Source organism: Sparassis crispa (assembly GCF_003851025.1).
Source record: "Sparassis crispa DNA, contig_000003F, whole genome shotgun sequence".
NCBI classification, from domain to species: Eukaryota; Fungi; Basidiomycota; class Agaricomycetes; order Polyporales; family Sparassidaceae; genus Sparassis; species Sparassis crispa.
Window position 1 is genome coordinate 698,016 of NW_020939750.1, and position 12,156 is coordinate 710,171.

At 51.3% G+C, this 12,156-nt stretch overlaps 4 protein-coding genes across 4 annotated transcripts; 2 read left to right on the plus strand and 2 right to left on the minus strand.

Annotated features, from left to right (window-relative positions):
* Positions 1-171: 171 nt before the first annotated feature.
* On the plus strand, positions 172-2,927 carry SCP_0402650 (Conserved oligomeric Golgi complex subunit 6; the record flags this gene model as incomplete). The annotated part of the gene is made up of 11 exons (XM_027757003.1): positions 172-558; positions 616-746; positions 800-997; positions 1,051-1,218; positions 1,269-1,590; positions 1,645-1,781; positions 1,833-1,908; positions 1,962-2,315; positions 2,372-2,440; positions 2,490-2,852; positions 2,919-2,927. The coding sequence occupies 11 exons, from the start codon at positions 172-174 to the stop codon at positions 2,925-2,927; spliced, it is 2,214 nt and encodes a 737-aa protein (XP_027612804.1).
* Positions 2,928-3,173: 246 nt separating this feature from the next.
* On the minus strand, positions 3,174-5,958 carry SCP_0402660 (hypothetical protein; the record flags this gene model as incomplete). Its single annotated transcript, XM_027757004.1, has 12 exons — positions 3,174-3,539; positions 3,597-3,768; positions 3,816-3,982; positions 4,036-4,350; positions 4,404-4,558; positions 4,610-4,758; positions 4,809-4,878; positions 4,931-5,024; positions 5,078-5,341; positions 5,404-5,633; positions 5,687-5,793; positions 5,849-5,958. 12 exons carry the CDS (start codon positions 5,956-5,958, stop codon positions 3,174-3,176), a joined length of 2,199 nt encoding a protein of 732 aa, XP_027612805.1.
* Positions 5,959-6,376: 418 nt separating this feature from the next.
* SCP_0402670 (UPF0045 protein) lies at positions 6,377-6,909 on the plus strand (the record flags this gene model as incomplete). The annotated part of the gene is made up of 5 exons (XM_027757005.1): positions 6,377-6,397; positions 6,456-6,515; positions 6,575-6,579; positions 6,643-6,662; positions 6,719-6,909. 5 exons carry the CDS (start codon positions 6,377-6,379, stop codon positions 6,907-6,909), a joined length of 297 nt encoding a protein of 98 aa, XP_027612806.1.
* Positions 6,910-7,039: 130 nt separating this feature from the next.
* SCP_0402680 (hypothetical protein) lies at positions 7,040-12,125 on the minus strand (the record flags this gene model as incomplete). The annotated part of the gene is made up of 23 exons (XM_027757006.1): positions 7,040-7,192; positions 7,248-7,352; positions 7,411-7,505; positions 7,562-7,621; positions 7,674-7,714; positions 7,781-8,026; positions 8,084-8,097; positions 8,156-8,435; positions 8,492-8,662; positions 8,719-8,735; positions 8,802-8,842; positions 8,898-9,073; positions 9,124-9,217; positions 9,269-9,566; positions 9,622-9,660; positions 9,718-10,000; positions 10,065-10,355; positions 10,405-10,514; positions 10,570-11,010; positions 11,060-11,321; positions 11,377-11,749; positions 11,805-11,818; positions 11,875-12,125. The coding sequence occupies 23 exons, from the start codon at positions 12,123-12,125 to the stop codon at positions 7,040-7,042; spliced, it is 3,855 nt and encodes a 1,284-aa protein (XP_027612807.1).
* Between the last annotated feature and the right edge of the window lie 31 nt (positions 12,126-12,156).

A 12,156-nucleotide genomic window follows, 5' to 3' on the forward strand; every position in this document is an offset into this window, starting at 1 on the left:
AGCGACGCTGAGACGGGCATCAAATACATAGTATATGGAGAGTGCAGATAGGCTACATCATACTTCTCTGCCTCCCCATACGCGCGAACGCCTCCTTATACTAGTACTGTGCTGCGTTGAACTGGACGCTGAGAGCCGTGGATCGGACAGGCGCTCGCTCACGACTCGGACATGACTGCTGTCTCCTCGTCCTCCCGACTCAACGTCAACTCCCCGCAGCCGCAGAACATCATCTCGCTTCGTCTCTACAAGGTACTCGGCGCCAGTTTCGATGATGATGCCACCAAGGAGGCCCTCCGCACCGTTGCGGAGCTGTACGCGCCTCCTGTACCAACGGTCTCTGTGAAGGGCAAGGAGGTCCAGCGTGAGCTCGACGACGCAGATGAAGGCGAGGGCGTGAAAGTTCAAGCAAGATCTCAGCTCGATGGTACGCCCCTGGTCGAAGTCGTCCCCGGAGAGATCGCTGCGCGGGCGCGCAAGAACCTCCGGAGAGACGTGGAGAGCAAACTGGCCGAGTCGAGCCGCAAGTTTCTGGATGCATTCGGAGAGGTGGACAAGGTGTGTCTGATGTTACTGTACGTGACCCCTGTTGGCAACTTACGCGAGGGGATGTAGCAATTAGATACCCTGCAGGAACATATCGCTGCCATGCGCATGCGCTGTGATGAGGGCCAGGCGCAGCTCAGGCTGACCAGTGAGGCGTGCGGGTCACTGCTAGACAGAGCGGGGAGCTTGCGAGAAGAGAGGTATGACTGCTCCTCATTGCTCCATCCCATATTAAACATGATTCTCGCGTCAGACAAGCAGTGGCTACCCGACAATCCATCGTCTCGCTCTTTCTCTCGCGGTTCACCCTCAACGATGAAGAAAAGGAGGCCATCTCCTCCCGCGACGTTCCTGTCGGGATGCGTTTCTTCGACGCAATGGACAAGGCAGACCGCATCAGGGACGACTGCCGGGTCCTCATGGCGGGCGAGGAAGGCCCAACCAAGGCAGGGTATGTACCGACCTCGCGCATACAGCCAGTCTGCTAACGCGTCACTTCGCCAGGCTGGACATTATGGCAGCGACCGCGACGTACCTCGAGCAAGCGCACGAGAAAGTCTTCCGGTGGTGCTGCTCTGAGTTCCGCCACATGGGGCGGGATGCCCAACTCGAGGTCAGCCCCGTCATGCGCGAGGCCGTGCGCAGGCTTCGACAGCGCCCCGAGCTTCTCACGTACGCCCCCAGCTGCTGAGACGTGTTGCGTGGTCTCACCCTTGGCACAGAGAAGCTCTGGGATACCTCTCGCAAACTCGGCAGGCGACGGTACTCGCAGCTTTTACCGGCGCGCTCACACGTGGCGGGCCCGGCGGACTGCCGCGCCCAATTGAACTGCATGCGCACGATCCCCTTCGGTACGTCGGGGACATGTTGGCATGGGTGCATCAGGCGATTGCGGCAGAGCACGAGTTCCTCGAGAGCCTGTTCGGTGTGCGCGCGGACGGGCGCATGGTCGGGAGCGTGCGCCAGTTCGGCGACAGCGTCGAAGAGGAGCTAATCTCGGAGCTTATGAACGCGGCCGTGGGTAAGCTGTGCACACCACTGAAGGTTAGTGCGGTGCCACTTTCGTTGAAAGAGGAGCTGACATTGTGGTGAGTGCAGGTGCGCGTGCAGCAGACGGTGCGATCGCAGGAGAGCAGCATTACATTGTACAAGATCGCGAATTTGCTCAAATTTTACACGCTGACGATGGAGCGGACAATTGGCGAGCATGCGCTATTGTCGGAAGCGCTCAAACAGTGACTGTCATTCCCTTGACGAACACGAACTTACTCTGACGACGCCCGTAGGATGACTGATATGTCGTTCGACGCTTTCCTTGACAACATCGAGGCGCAAAGTCGCGCGCTAATCCATATTCCTCTGGTATACTGAATATCTGTCGTTTTGAATGTTACTCTCATGTCTTTCTCTCACAGGGCCCGGACGACAAAGAATTGACACCGCCACTAGTCATCCTGGACCACGCACAGGTGTTGCGGGAAATCATGATAGTATACGCATCATCACTGCAAAGCGATGAACCTAAGGACACATTGCACCCGGGCTTCCGCCAAATCCTCGACAAGATGGTAGATCCTGCGGTCGAGATGTGCATCTCCGCAGCGGAGGTGAAGAAGAAAGCGATGCCGTGGTGGGATCGGTCTGTGTTCGTGCTCAATTGCCTCGCGTACATGCAAAGTTTGCTGGAACCATTCCCGTTCACCAAGGAGAAGCAAGCGGTGATTCACGAGTTGATGGACCATAAGATCTTGCAACTGACGGAGGAGCACGTGCGTGAAGTTTTTAGCTCCCTTGCGAGGCCATTGATGCATAGTATTCCTTGAAGTACAAAAACATCTTATGGGAGGCAGGATTTAACGAAGTTGTTGAGGCATTCACACAGCAGAAGCCGGGTGTATGTCTACCTGCTCGATTTCGGACTCTTCACTGAGAACATCCCTTAGGAACCATTGTCGTACATATACGGGACGACGATATACCGGCTGCAGTCCGCATTGCGAAAGTTCTCCACCTGGCTGTCCGGCATAACCGTCGTGCACTCGAATCGTTTGTCGCATCTGACCGTGCAGAGCCATGCGACACGGGTCCACCAGGCAGTGCTGGTGCGAATCGCGCGGATATACGAGCGGCTCATCGGTGAGATGAGGAAGCCGGAGAATAAGTACGAGGCTGCGGCGACATTGCTGGCTGGCGAGCGACCCTTTGGCCAGATGCATTTGCTATGGCAGATTTTTGGTATGCAGGACCAAGCATTCGCTCTGGAAGGGCAGACAGAGCCGGGAGATCATGTGGGCCTGGAAAAGCAGGTGGGTCAAGGGGAGCAAGAAAAGCAGGAGGCGAATCCATAACGCCCTTGATGTTCGTTCCTACAGCGCGTGTAACACTACGTTCATGTCTCAGTAAGTGATCGCTTCTATCAATTGCAAGTCGCGAACTGCGGGAAGTAAACAATGGCACTGCGTCGGGGAGCCGACACTGTATCGAGTCTTGCAGTAAGCAGTGCCTGTGTGATACATATGTAGACTGAAAGAAACCAGCCATCCTGGTTGACAGGACGGAGACCAACGAACCACCGAAAATCACAACGGGCATACATTCATGCCAGCCAAATCCCATCCTAGAATAGATCAAACACCCATCTCGACGTTGTGCTCGAGCCAATGTAATGCGTCGCGCGCCTTCTCCTTCACCTCCCAGTCATCCTCCGCGCCCATCTGCAACCCAATAGAGAACCTCCTCGTCGGGCTCCCGCCCATGCCGCCATTATATTCACACATGTGGCGGAGCGTGGAGTCGATGCCCGCCTCGTGCAGTGCCTGGTGGCTATGAGGGTTCGCCCGCACCAGCTCGAGTACGCACGCGATGGCTGGTCGACGGATCCCCACTTTCGCATCGACGAGGCAGGATTTAAGCGATCCAAGGATCCGTGAGTGAGCGAGAATGCTATTCTGGTGGAGTGGGCTGTTGGCCAGATTCGCGAGGACGCAAACAGCCTGCACGTACACTAGTATGAGGGAATGAACAAACAACATGACGTAAACAAACCGCACCTGGTGTACAATGTCTTCGTTCTGGGAGTCCATTGCGATTGACAAGAAGCCAAGCAACACCTCAGTCCCAAGTTGATTGAAGACCATGTCCACGTCGTCGGCTCCTTCAGCGATGTGCCGTACGACGTGAAACGCCTGCTCCTGTACACCAATATCTGGATCGGTCAAAAGTCTGCTGAGAATGAGAACACTACAATCGGTGCGCGTAAAGCAACGCACTCAGCCAACTCATGCCACCCAATCCCGTCCATCACCTGCCGCTTCACGTCCAACGAACTCTTGTACAACAGATTTTTGATCGCCCAGAGCGCATTCAATCTGAGTCCAGAATCTCCCGAATTCAGCAACTGCACAAGTCTATTCACTACACCCTGCTCCAATAGCACCTAGGGCAGCTCATTCAGTGCTTGAATTGACACAGTAGAATCACAATGCTTACTGTGCGCAGAGGAGAACAGTCGTTCGCGAGGTTACATATCACTGCAGATGCAGCGTATGTTACACGTCGATCTTCGTCCTGCTTCTGGAACAACTGGTAGACTGCCATGCCCAGCCCTGTATCGACTATGTTCGTGCGCAGGACTGCCACTGAACGGCTCAATGCGCGCACGCACTGACATGCAGCATAGCGGACACCAACATGCTGATGCGAGAGTGATGTTTGTATTGAGGGTATCAGCTTGAGCTTATCTGTCACATCGCCTCGGATATCATCATCGAAGAGTGAAATCGCGGCTATAGCTGTCAGAGCTGCCTGGACGAATGTTTACTTTCAAATTGACATCAGGAAGCAAATTCTGTTCATACCTCTCGAAGGCACGATATACTCTCTGGTTCATCTTCTTCCCACTCAACCGTTTGCTCAATCGGCGTGATTGACTTGACGAGACAGGCTAGCTTACTGAGGGTACCACGGTCGAAAGCGAGCTTACAGAGCTCCTTGTGATCTGAAACGAGATTATCTACGAAGAAACCTCAACAAGCGCCGGCTACAACTACAGCGTATGACTCACACAATATAAAGCAGGCCTTCGTGCGTATTCGGGACCTCTCGTTGTCCGATGCAATGATACGGTTTATGACATGCATGACGGTCAAGGCAGGGGAGTTATCCGAAGCCAAAGGGGGGTTCGGATATCCAGCTCGGGAAATATTCGTCGCGCTAATAGCTGTTCAAGTCTAGTTGACAACTCGGGAACAAATAGTACATACCAGAGGCAAGCTGCTAATTGCAACTCAGTGGATCGAGATCTGCATAGTGAGAGAACATGTGCTAAGGTTGCTGTGGTACAATACATGAACAACACGTAGACACGAGCAAGACACAAACCGACCTTCTCGATCTGGGGGTGCATGAGCAAAGGTGGTGGCTACCGCTGGGTTATTCTCGGCGAGAGCAGCGAGCGCATATAGGGCAGCCTCTTGGAACTACCGAACATCACCATGAGCAACGTATGTGCCTGTGCGTTCAGGATACGTACCTTCGTATCGCGACTCAACAACAGAGTTGTCAGGTTCCGTGTGACCCACCCACCGTCTTTGCTGGGAGAAGCAGGACCCACTGCTTTCTCCCAGCCACGTTTCCCCTTGACTTCCTTGATACGCTCTGCTGGGGGCAGCCAGTCAGAAACAGCTGTCCGATGCTCCTGCGTCCGAACTGCAGAGGCGATCAGCTGCGCTATTGAAGTGCTTGTCTGGGGAGTGGGATCAACTAGGAGTGGTAGATAGATATCCATAACTTCCAGCTGTTGGACCAAATGTACGTCAGGACAGCTTGATAAGATGTACATGAAAAACCGCGACTCACCTGGAAGAGGTAATCTAGAGCAGTCTTTGCTTCCTCCCGTAGGACGGAAGGTGAAGAACGAAGTCCCCACTTCGATGGGCCAACTTCCTCGGCAATAGCAGCTGCCAATGCCCGAAGCGCACGAGCATAGCTTGCTTTCAGGGATCCGGACGGCTGAAAGTTTGAAATAGCAAAAATAAACGACCGGTGCGCATTGAACCTCAATAGAGCCCTCAGGGCGGATGAGGAACCTAATGCCCGCAGCAATCAGTGTGAGACGCCAATGGAGGGACGATGCACACACCGTATGAGAGCGAAGAGATGACATGAGCAGCCTCTATGCGAATGTCGTCCTGCGACCCTTGCGACTCTTCTAGTGAAGGCAGAGGGTTATTGATACAGTCAACAAGCCTTCCCGGAGTCAGTATGTACAGGTCTCATCATCTCGCCGAGTGTGCATACTCACATTCTAATGAAAGCTTCATCCTCTGCCAACGCAACTTTGGCAGTGGGGTTGCCTATTACAGAGTTCTTTACTTTCTTTAGCGTTGAGAGATTCAGAGCGGTGATAGTCATGGTTGTAGCGAATGATTAGTGAACGATCATTCCCACTTCTCGAGGTGTAACAGCAGGACGGTCCAGATCGAGGGTAAGAAGTGATGTCCCAGAGAACTATGTATCACAGACCATCTGAGGTCTGTACAAATGTCGCAGTCAAGTCGTAGCAGAATTGAATGGTGGTCGAAAGGAAGATGAGGCAAGCATCTGGATCTTGAGATCCTGGAGATCTCGAGTCATCCTCAAGATCTGCTCCTCACTGGCAGGAGTTGGCAAGCAACTGCCAGGAAGATCTGGAGAACAATTCGGTAAACATGTCTCAGTCAACACCCACCGATCTCTATGCAGTAGCGGGTGAGATCCAATCTATCGCTCATGCAGTGCTGCATATCTGACTGGCATACATATATTCCGGGTAGATTTCTGTCTCGTACCGATGGGTACGGCAGAACCCTCCGTATGTGGTATTGTGTCGCTCTGACTCGGCATGGATGAGATAGAATGTATCGTTCCAGGTCGCGGAATATGTAGCAGAATGTTCCCGCGTCCTTGAAAAGACCGGATTGAAACACAAGGTACGCAGGAAATTTAGTGGTCGCATACAATGCTAGCGACTGAAGTGGCTGCATTACAGTTGCAGTGAGTTCTAAATATACAGATCTCTTCCATGAAATACAGTCTCATCTGATATACGCCTCTCAGTGGGTATGGAACGAACATTGGTGAGTACTCGTCACAGACCCGTTTGTGAAGGACTCATGCTCAATGTGTCTCACAGAAGGACCTTGGTCTGCCGTGATGCAAGCCATCCATGACTGCCACACTGCTGTCCACACCAAGGGCGCCCCTCGCATCGCAACTGATATTCGCATTGGTACCCGGGTCGACAGGACAATCGAGCCCGGTACAGGAAACGAATCAAAGGTCAAGCGCGTCGAGGAGATCCTGGCAAGAGATCAGAAAGCTTGAGTTGATTGACTACTACCGTGGGTTATCTACGAAAATGCTGTAATGTATACATTGTTTATTTATCGATAGAAAGATCATTAGAACGCTGCAAAATCGGGTTATCGTGGACAGAATGAGCAGATGTAACAGTTCAGATCTCTACTGGCAGTTCCGGACTCCGCGTCCTATCTTGAGCCTCCCTTGCCTCTTTCTCCCGATACAGCTTGATCAGTGCTTTACCGAGTTCCTTGCCAAGAGCCAAAGCCAATGGAACAGGAACTGCGTTTCCAATTTGACGGTGTTGCTTCCACGATATATCAGTAACGATTGAAGAGATTGTGATGAGAACGAACACATACATCGGCAATGCGATCGGGTGGACGGACGTTCGTAGAAAGGAACTCATACGTGTCGGGAAAGCCCTGCGCGCGAGCACATTCCCGCACTGTTATGATACGCTTTTGCTGCATGGTAAACACGATCAGAGTTGATGTACCTAAAAAAATCGTAAAGACAACAAACATTTGGATGGAGCAAGCGACCTCCTTTGGCATTTGGCGCAACAGTTGTCATCGCTGTCGCGAAGAAACTATCGCCGTCAATCCTCCCATAGATATCTGCAAACAGTCTCAATATAAGGTGCACCAATTTGATCGTATATAATAACGCTGACCTCGATAAGCGCTATCCTTTCGTCGTAACAGCCTGCCCAGCTTCAGCCTCGATGGCAGATCTGTCAACAATAAATGAGTTGCTGTCCGCACAACACAAAATGGTGTACTTGCCAGCATGGCCGGTGCCTGAGTGCAGAGGTACATTGACAACCCTGTGGATTGTCTGATGAGTAAAGACAGAGGCTGATGTCATGGACTTGCTGATACAAATCACTTACCGTTCCACAATACGCGCCGCAAAGCGCCGCGTATACTGGTAAGAGACGTTCGTGCCTGCACCTCGCCTGATCCACTCCTGATAACGGTTCAATGGCTCTTGGGGATAAGGTACAGGAGTTGTGAAACCTGGAAAGACAGGTTCGGGAGAAGTGATTGCATCAAACCTGGGTATGCCGTCAGCCATGCGAATACCCGCTTCTTCCATATCTCTAGCTGTCATCTTGATCTCCATGTGAGGATCAATCCTAGATGAAACCACTCATACTCAGCACATGCAGCATATACAAGGAAATGCGACATACCAGTCAAAACGTGGCTAATACCAGCAGTATTCAAAACATTGAATTGACATCATTTACATCTGGAGGACGCACCAGATCTCCAATGGCACTGTTCACCGTGATGGGTGGTAGTGGTGCACACTGATGATAATCGGACCTGTCACTTGTCTCATCCACGTTAGCACGAGTAGCCGGATGCAGTGAATCACCATTCTCGAGATTGAAATGGTGCATGGGTTTCGGAAAGCAGTGGGTTGGTATTGGGAATTGGGGAAGGGGCACATCTCGCTTGGAACCCCAAAAAATCACGCGTCTGCGGCCCTGCGGTGCACCGTACTGTCCAGCTTGAAGAACCTTGAAATGCACTTGGTATCTGGGATGGACAAGTGTTGGTGTAGGGCTCAGAGCATTGTCATGATGCATACATACCCGAGGCAGGTCAATGTGCGTATGACAAACTTGACAATACCCATCCTTACACCCTGCTTGGATGCTTGGCCTTTCAGACTATAAGACAGAAGGCCTACAACATTCTCAAGTAAGAAATATGATGGTCGGTAGAACTCCACATATGCTAGCATATTGCAGACTAGTGTATTCCTTCCAGGGATTGGTGAATGAGGATGTGATCAACACCATCATTCTAAGACACTCACCGAACATCATCATCTTTCTACCAATGCAAGTAGGTGGCATCAGGATAATCTAGATACAGCAGGAGTCTGAACCATGGACTTGCCTTGTGGTGATTCATCATAGAGAAACTCTGGCAAGGTGGACCTAGGCACAACAGAGATTACTGAAAAGCTTAGTAGTTATGAAAGGGAGGACATGCCCCCATAAACAAAATCAACTTCTCCACGCTTTGGCATGGGTGGCAAACTCATAGCACTGTCACCTGGCCTAAGGTCCTTGAGAGGCTCAGGCTCCTTACCCTCTGCAGTATCAATGGCATGACGCAGTAGTAGGTTTGTACACTGGTTGTATATTATGGCTCCAGGATGGTTACGACTATATGGAGGTCAAGAAGGGTTGCAACGGCAAATCAAGAAAGCACTTACGAATATGTTAATGCGGCACTGGGAGAAAATTCAACTGCCCATTTTGTTTCCACGAAGCCCGATAATTCGAGACCGGTGGACAAACCACCAGCACCTAGGGACACAGTTATAAGTCCGCAGCCAGGGACATCAGGGTTTCATATACCTGCGAATAATTCCAAACCACGTAAAGGACCCCACCGCTCCAGTAGGCGGTTCTGTTCCTTCACCTCAGAGCGGCGTTGTTTGAGACAGATCTTGCACTGGTGGAGACAGCCTGGCACTTCGTGCAGGTCATCTAGGCAGTTGACATCAACAGTCTCAGCAAACCGGTCTACGAAAAAAGTGTCGTCCTGCGAGAGCCACTCTTCAAGATTATTTTGAGACGAGGCCAGAACGTATGCCTTGCCATCGATGTCTGAAGGGTCGACATCCGCAATCACATTAGTTTGGAACAAGCGGCGCTATAGGATACTCAGCAAGACAAGGTATGGACGTCAAATGGAAAGGGCCCGGCACCTCGTCGTTTTGCAGAGGCGGTTCGGTATCGTCGTTTTGCTGCCGGCGAGCAACAGTGTCATACCGACCGTAAGACCGAACCTGCACCTTGCTAACCTTCTCGTGTTTGCCAAAATCGAATCCAACTATTTGGGCAATGTCGTACAACTCCGCTTGCCAGCTAGGCGATCTGAGATAAACGAAGTCATGGACATGGTAGTCGACGTCATGTCCGGATATTCCCTCGCTGGTAAGTTTCTTCCATGCAGCCCGGTCCTCGTGTAAAGAGCGAATACCGCAGGCGATGCAAGGTTTGTGGCGCTTGCACTTCCGCAACGCACATGATATAACATCGGGTGATATTTCAACGAACGCGGATTGATCTTGATCCCAAGTGAGGCTGCAATCCGACAAAATATCAATCATAGTGTATTGGGACCATGTTCCCAATGACGTAGACATACCCAGCGTGGAAATCATTCTCTCCACCCGTGCCAGAGCCAGGTTCGTCAGGGGGCTCATCTTCATTAGATCTCAAAAGGCGCAAGTTGCACCGTTGATAGATACATTCTAGCGGGAGATCGTCACACTCGTTGATAAAGAACAGCCCGTTAGAATGAGCGGTTTCTTGGAGGAGCACCTGGGAGCCGTGCTGCAGCCACTGGGCATGGAAGTATTTCTTGCGGACCGTCTCAGTCTTCGACTTCGACTTGACAGTATCTGCTTTCTCATACATGTAGCAAATTTTGCAGAACCTTTGAACAATAGTCATGGCCAAATCAGTGTAACATATTGTGAACGCACCACTTCGTGTTTGCAAGCGAGTTGGAGGTGCGAGCTTTCTCGGTGGCAGCATTGCGTTCGCGTACTTGGTTGGTGTCTTCACCTTTCTCAACAATGACGATGTCACCAGCCTGGAAAACGCTCAATCACCACGCCAAGTCCCACTAAGACCTAAAATTGGCTTACACAATAGAGCGCGCCATCAATACGGACCCTCTGAAAATGATTCGGAACAGTTTGTGATTCTTTCTCCCACTCAATGAGAGCAGGGTCAGTCGAATGTACGTGCATCTCTGCGGTAGCCACCGAGACATCCTCTGCCGTGTCGTTCTGCAGCGACTCTCCTGCGATGCGGAGGGTCTGAACAAATAGTTTATGTGCGATGCGAGCCACAGCTGGTGTGACCACGGTTTTATTGCGATGGAGAAGGACGTCTTTTTCCATATCGTTCAAGCGCCGCTTGGCTTTCGCCTTCGCCTTGATCACCCCCTTGGTCGCTGTCTCGGAGTCAACACGATCCTCGGTGGCTTTTCGCAAAGAACAAATAAGCGGAACTCGATAAATAGCCCGACGAAGTTGCGGACTGTCCTCGCACAAGTCATCAATGGTTGCAGTGACATATGCTTTCTGGAAAGGAGTCAGCATAAAAGACGAAGACATACGACTAGATCCATACCGCATCATCAGATAGTAGATCGGCTTCTGTGAGCTCTCGACCAATAATATCAATGGCCAAGGTGACTTCCTCTGGGGAATCAGGTGTGACTTTTAAGAATCTCACGAATTCATCGTAGTCCGTGTCAACATCGTCCACACTTGCGGAAACAATAAGATGAACGAGGCGATGCTTGATCCAAAGTTCCACATAGAAAGGGAGATAATTGTGCGACGGCACGTCCAGTATATACCAAGCAAACTCGGTGCGAATATAGATTTTGCTAAAAGAAACACTGCGATCAGCTCGGCGATAATGTGAGATCAAAGATTACCGACGGGTCCAGCTCAAGCGATTTCTCAGGCAGATGATGAATATTGAACTCCAGTATCTTCGAAAGCTTTGATCTGTGCGTGAACTCTCCTAGAGAAGAGCCATCATCAGACTCTTCGTCTTCGTCTTCGTCTACATTACTTTCGTTGACATGTCGTTTAACGATACCAGATGCACCGTATAAATGGCCGTCGCTGATCTGAAGAAGGTTTTCTACGGGTATAAATTTTAGACTATCCCAATCATAGATGGAGAAGTCGGTCAGCTCGCGGACGGGCACATCCTCGTCGTCATCATTAATACCATCCACGAATGTTTCCCCAGGGACAAGAAGATCTCTATCTTCCATAACCTCGTCCTCCGACAATTCATGAGTATCTGGTAGGGGAATCAGGATTCAGAAAATTCAGGTTGACCACCTTACAGAACTGACCGGTAGGTGGTTGACTATCACAGAGGTGTTCATCAGTGGCCTATGTCAATCGAGCTGGGAAGTAGCGCACTTAACTGTTGTCCGTTTGGGCAGCGGTGGAACCTCCACCCAAAAGTCTACTGAGGGTGGAGTCGCCTTGCGGACGGGCGTAGTTTGCTTCGCTAGCCTCAATGCAGGCTTGGATTTCGTTAACACGGGCACCTCCACCCAGAATTCTGGAGAAGTGGCGCGAGGAGGGGCAGTGCAAGTAACTGACCCCCGCTTTGGACGGGCTGTCTCACCAGGTGTAGGAACATGGCGGCGTTTTCGAGAAACTCTCATCTGGCCCAGCTTGCTTCAGATGGAGGGGTGG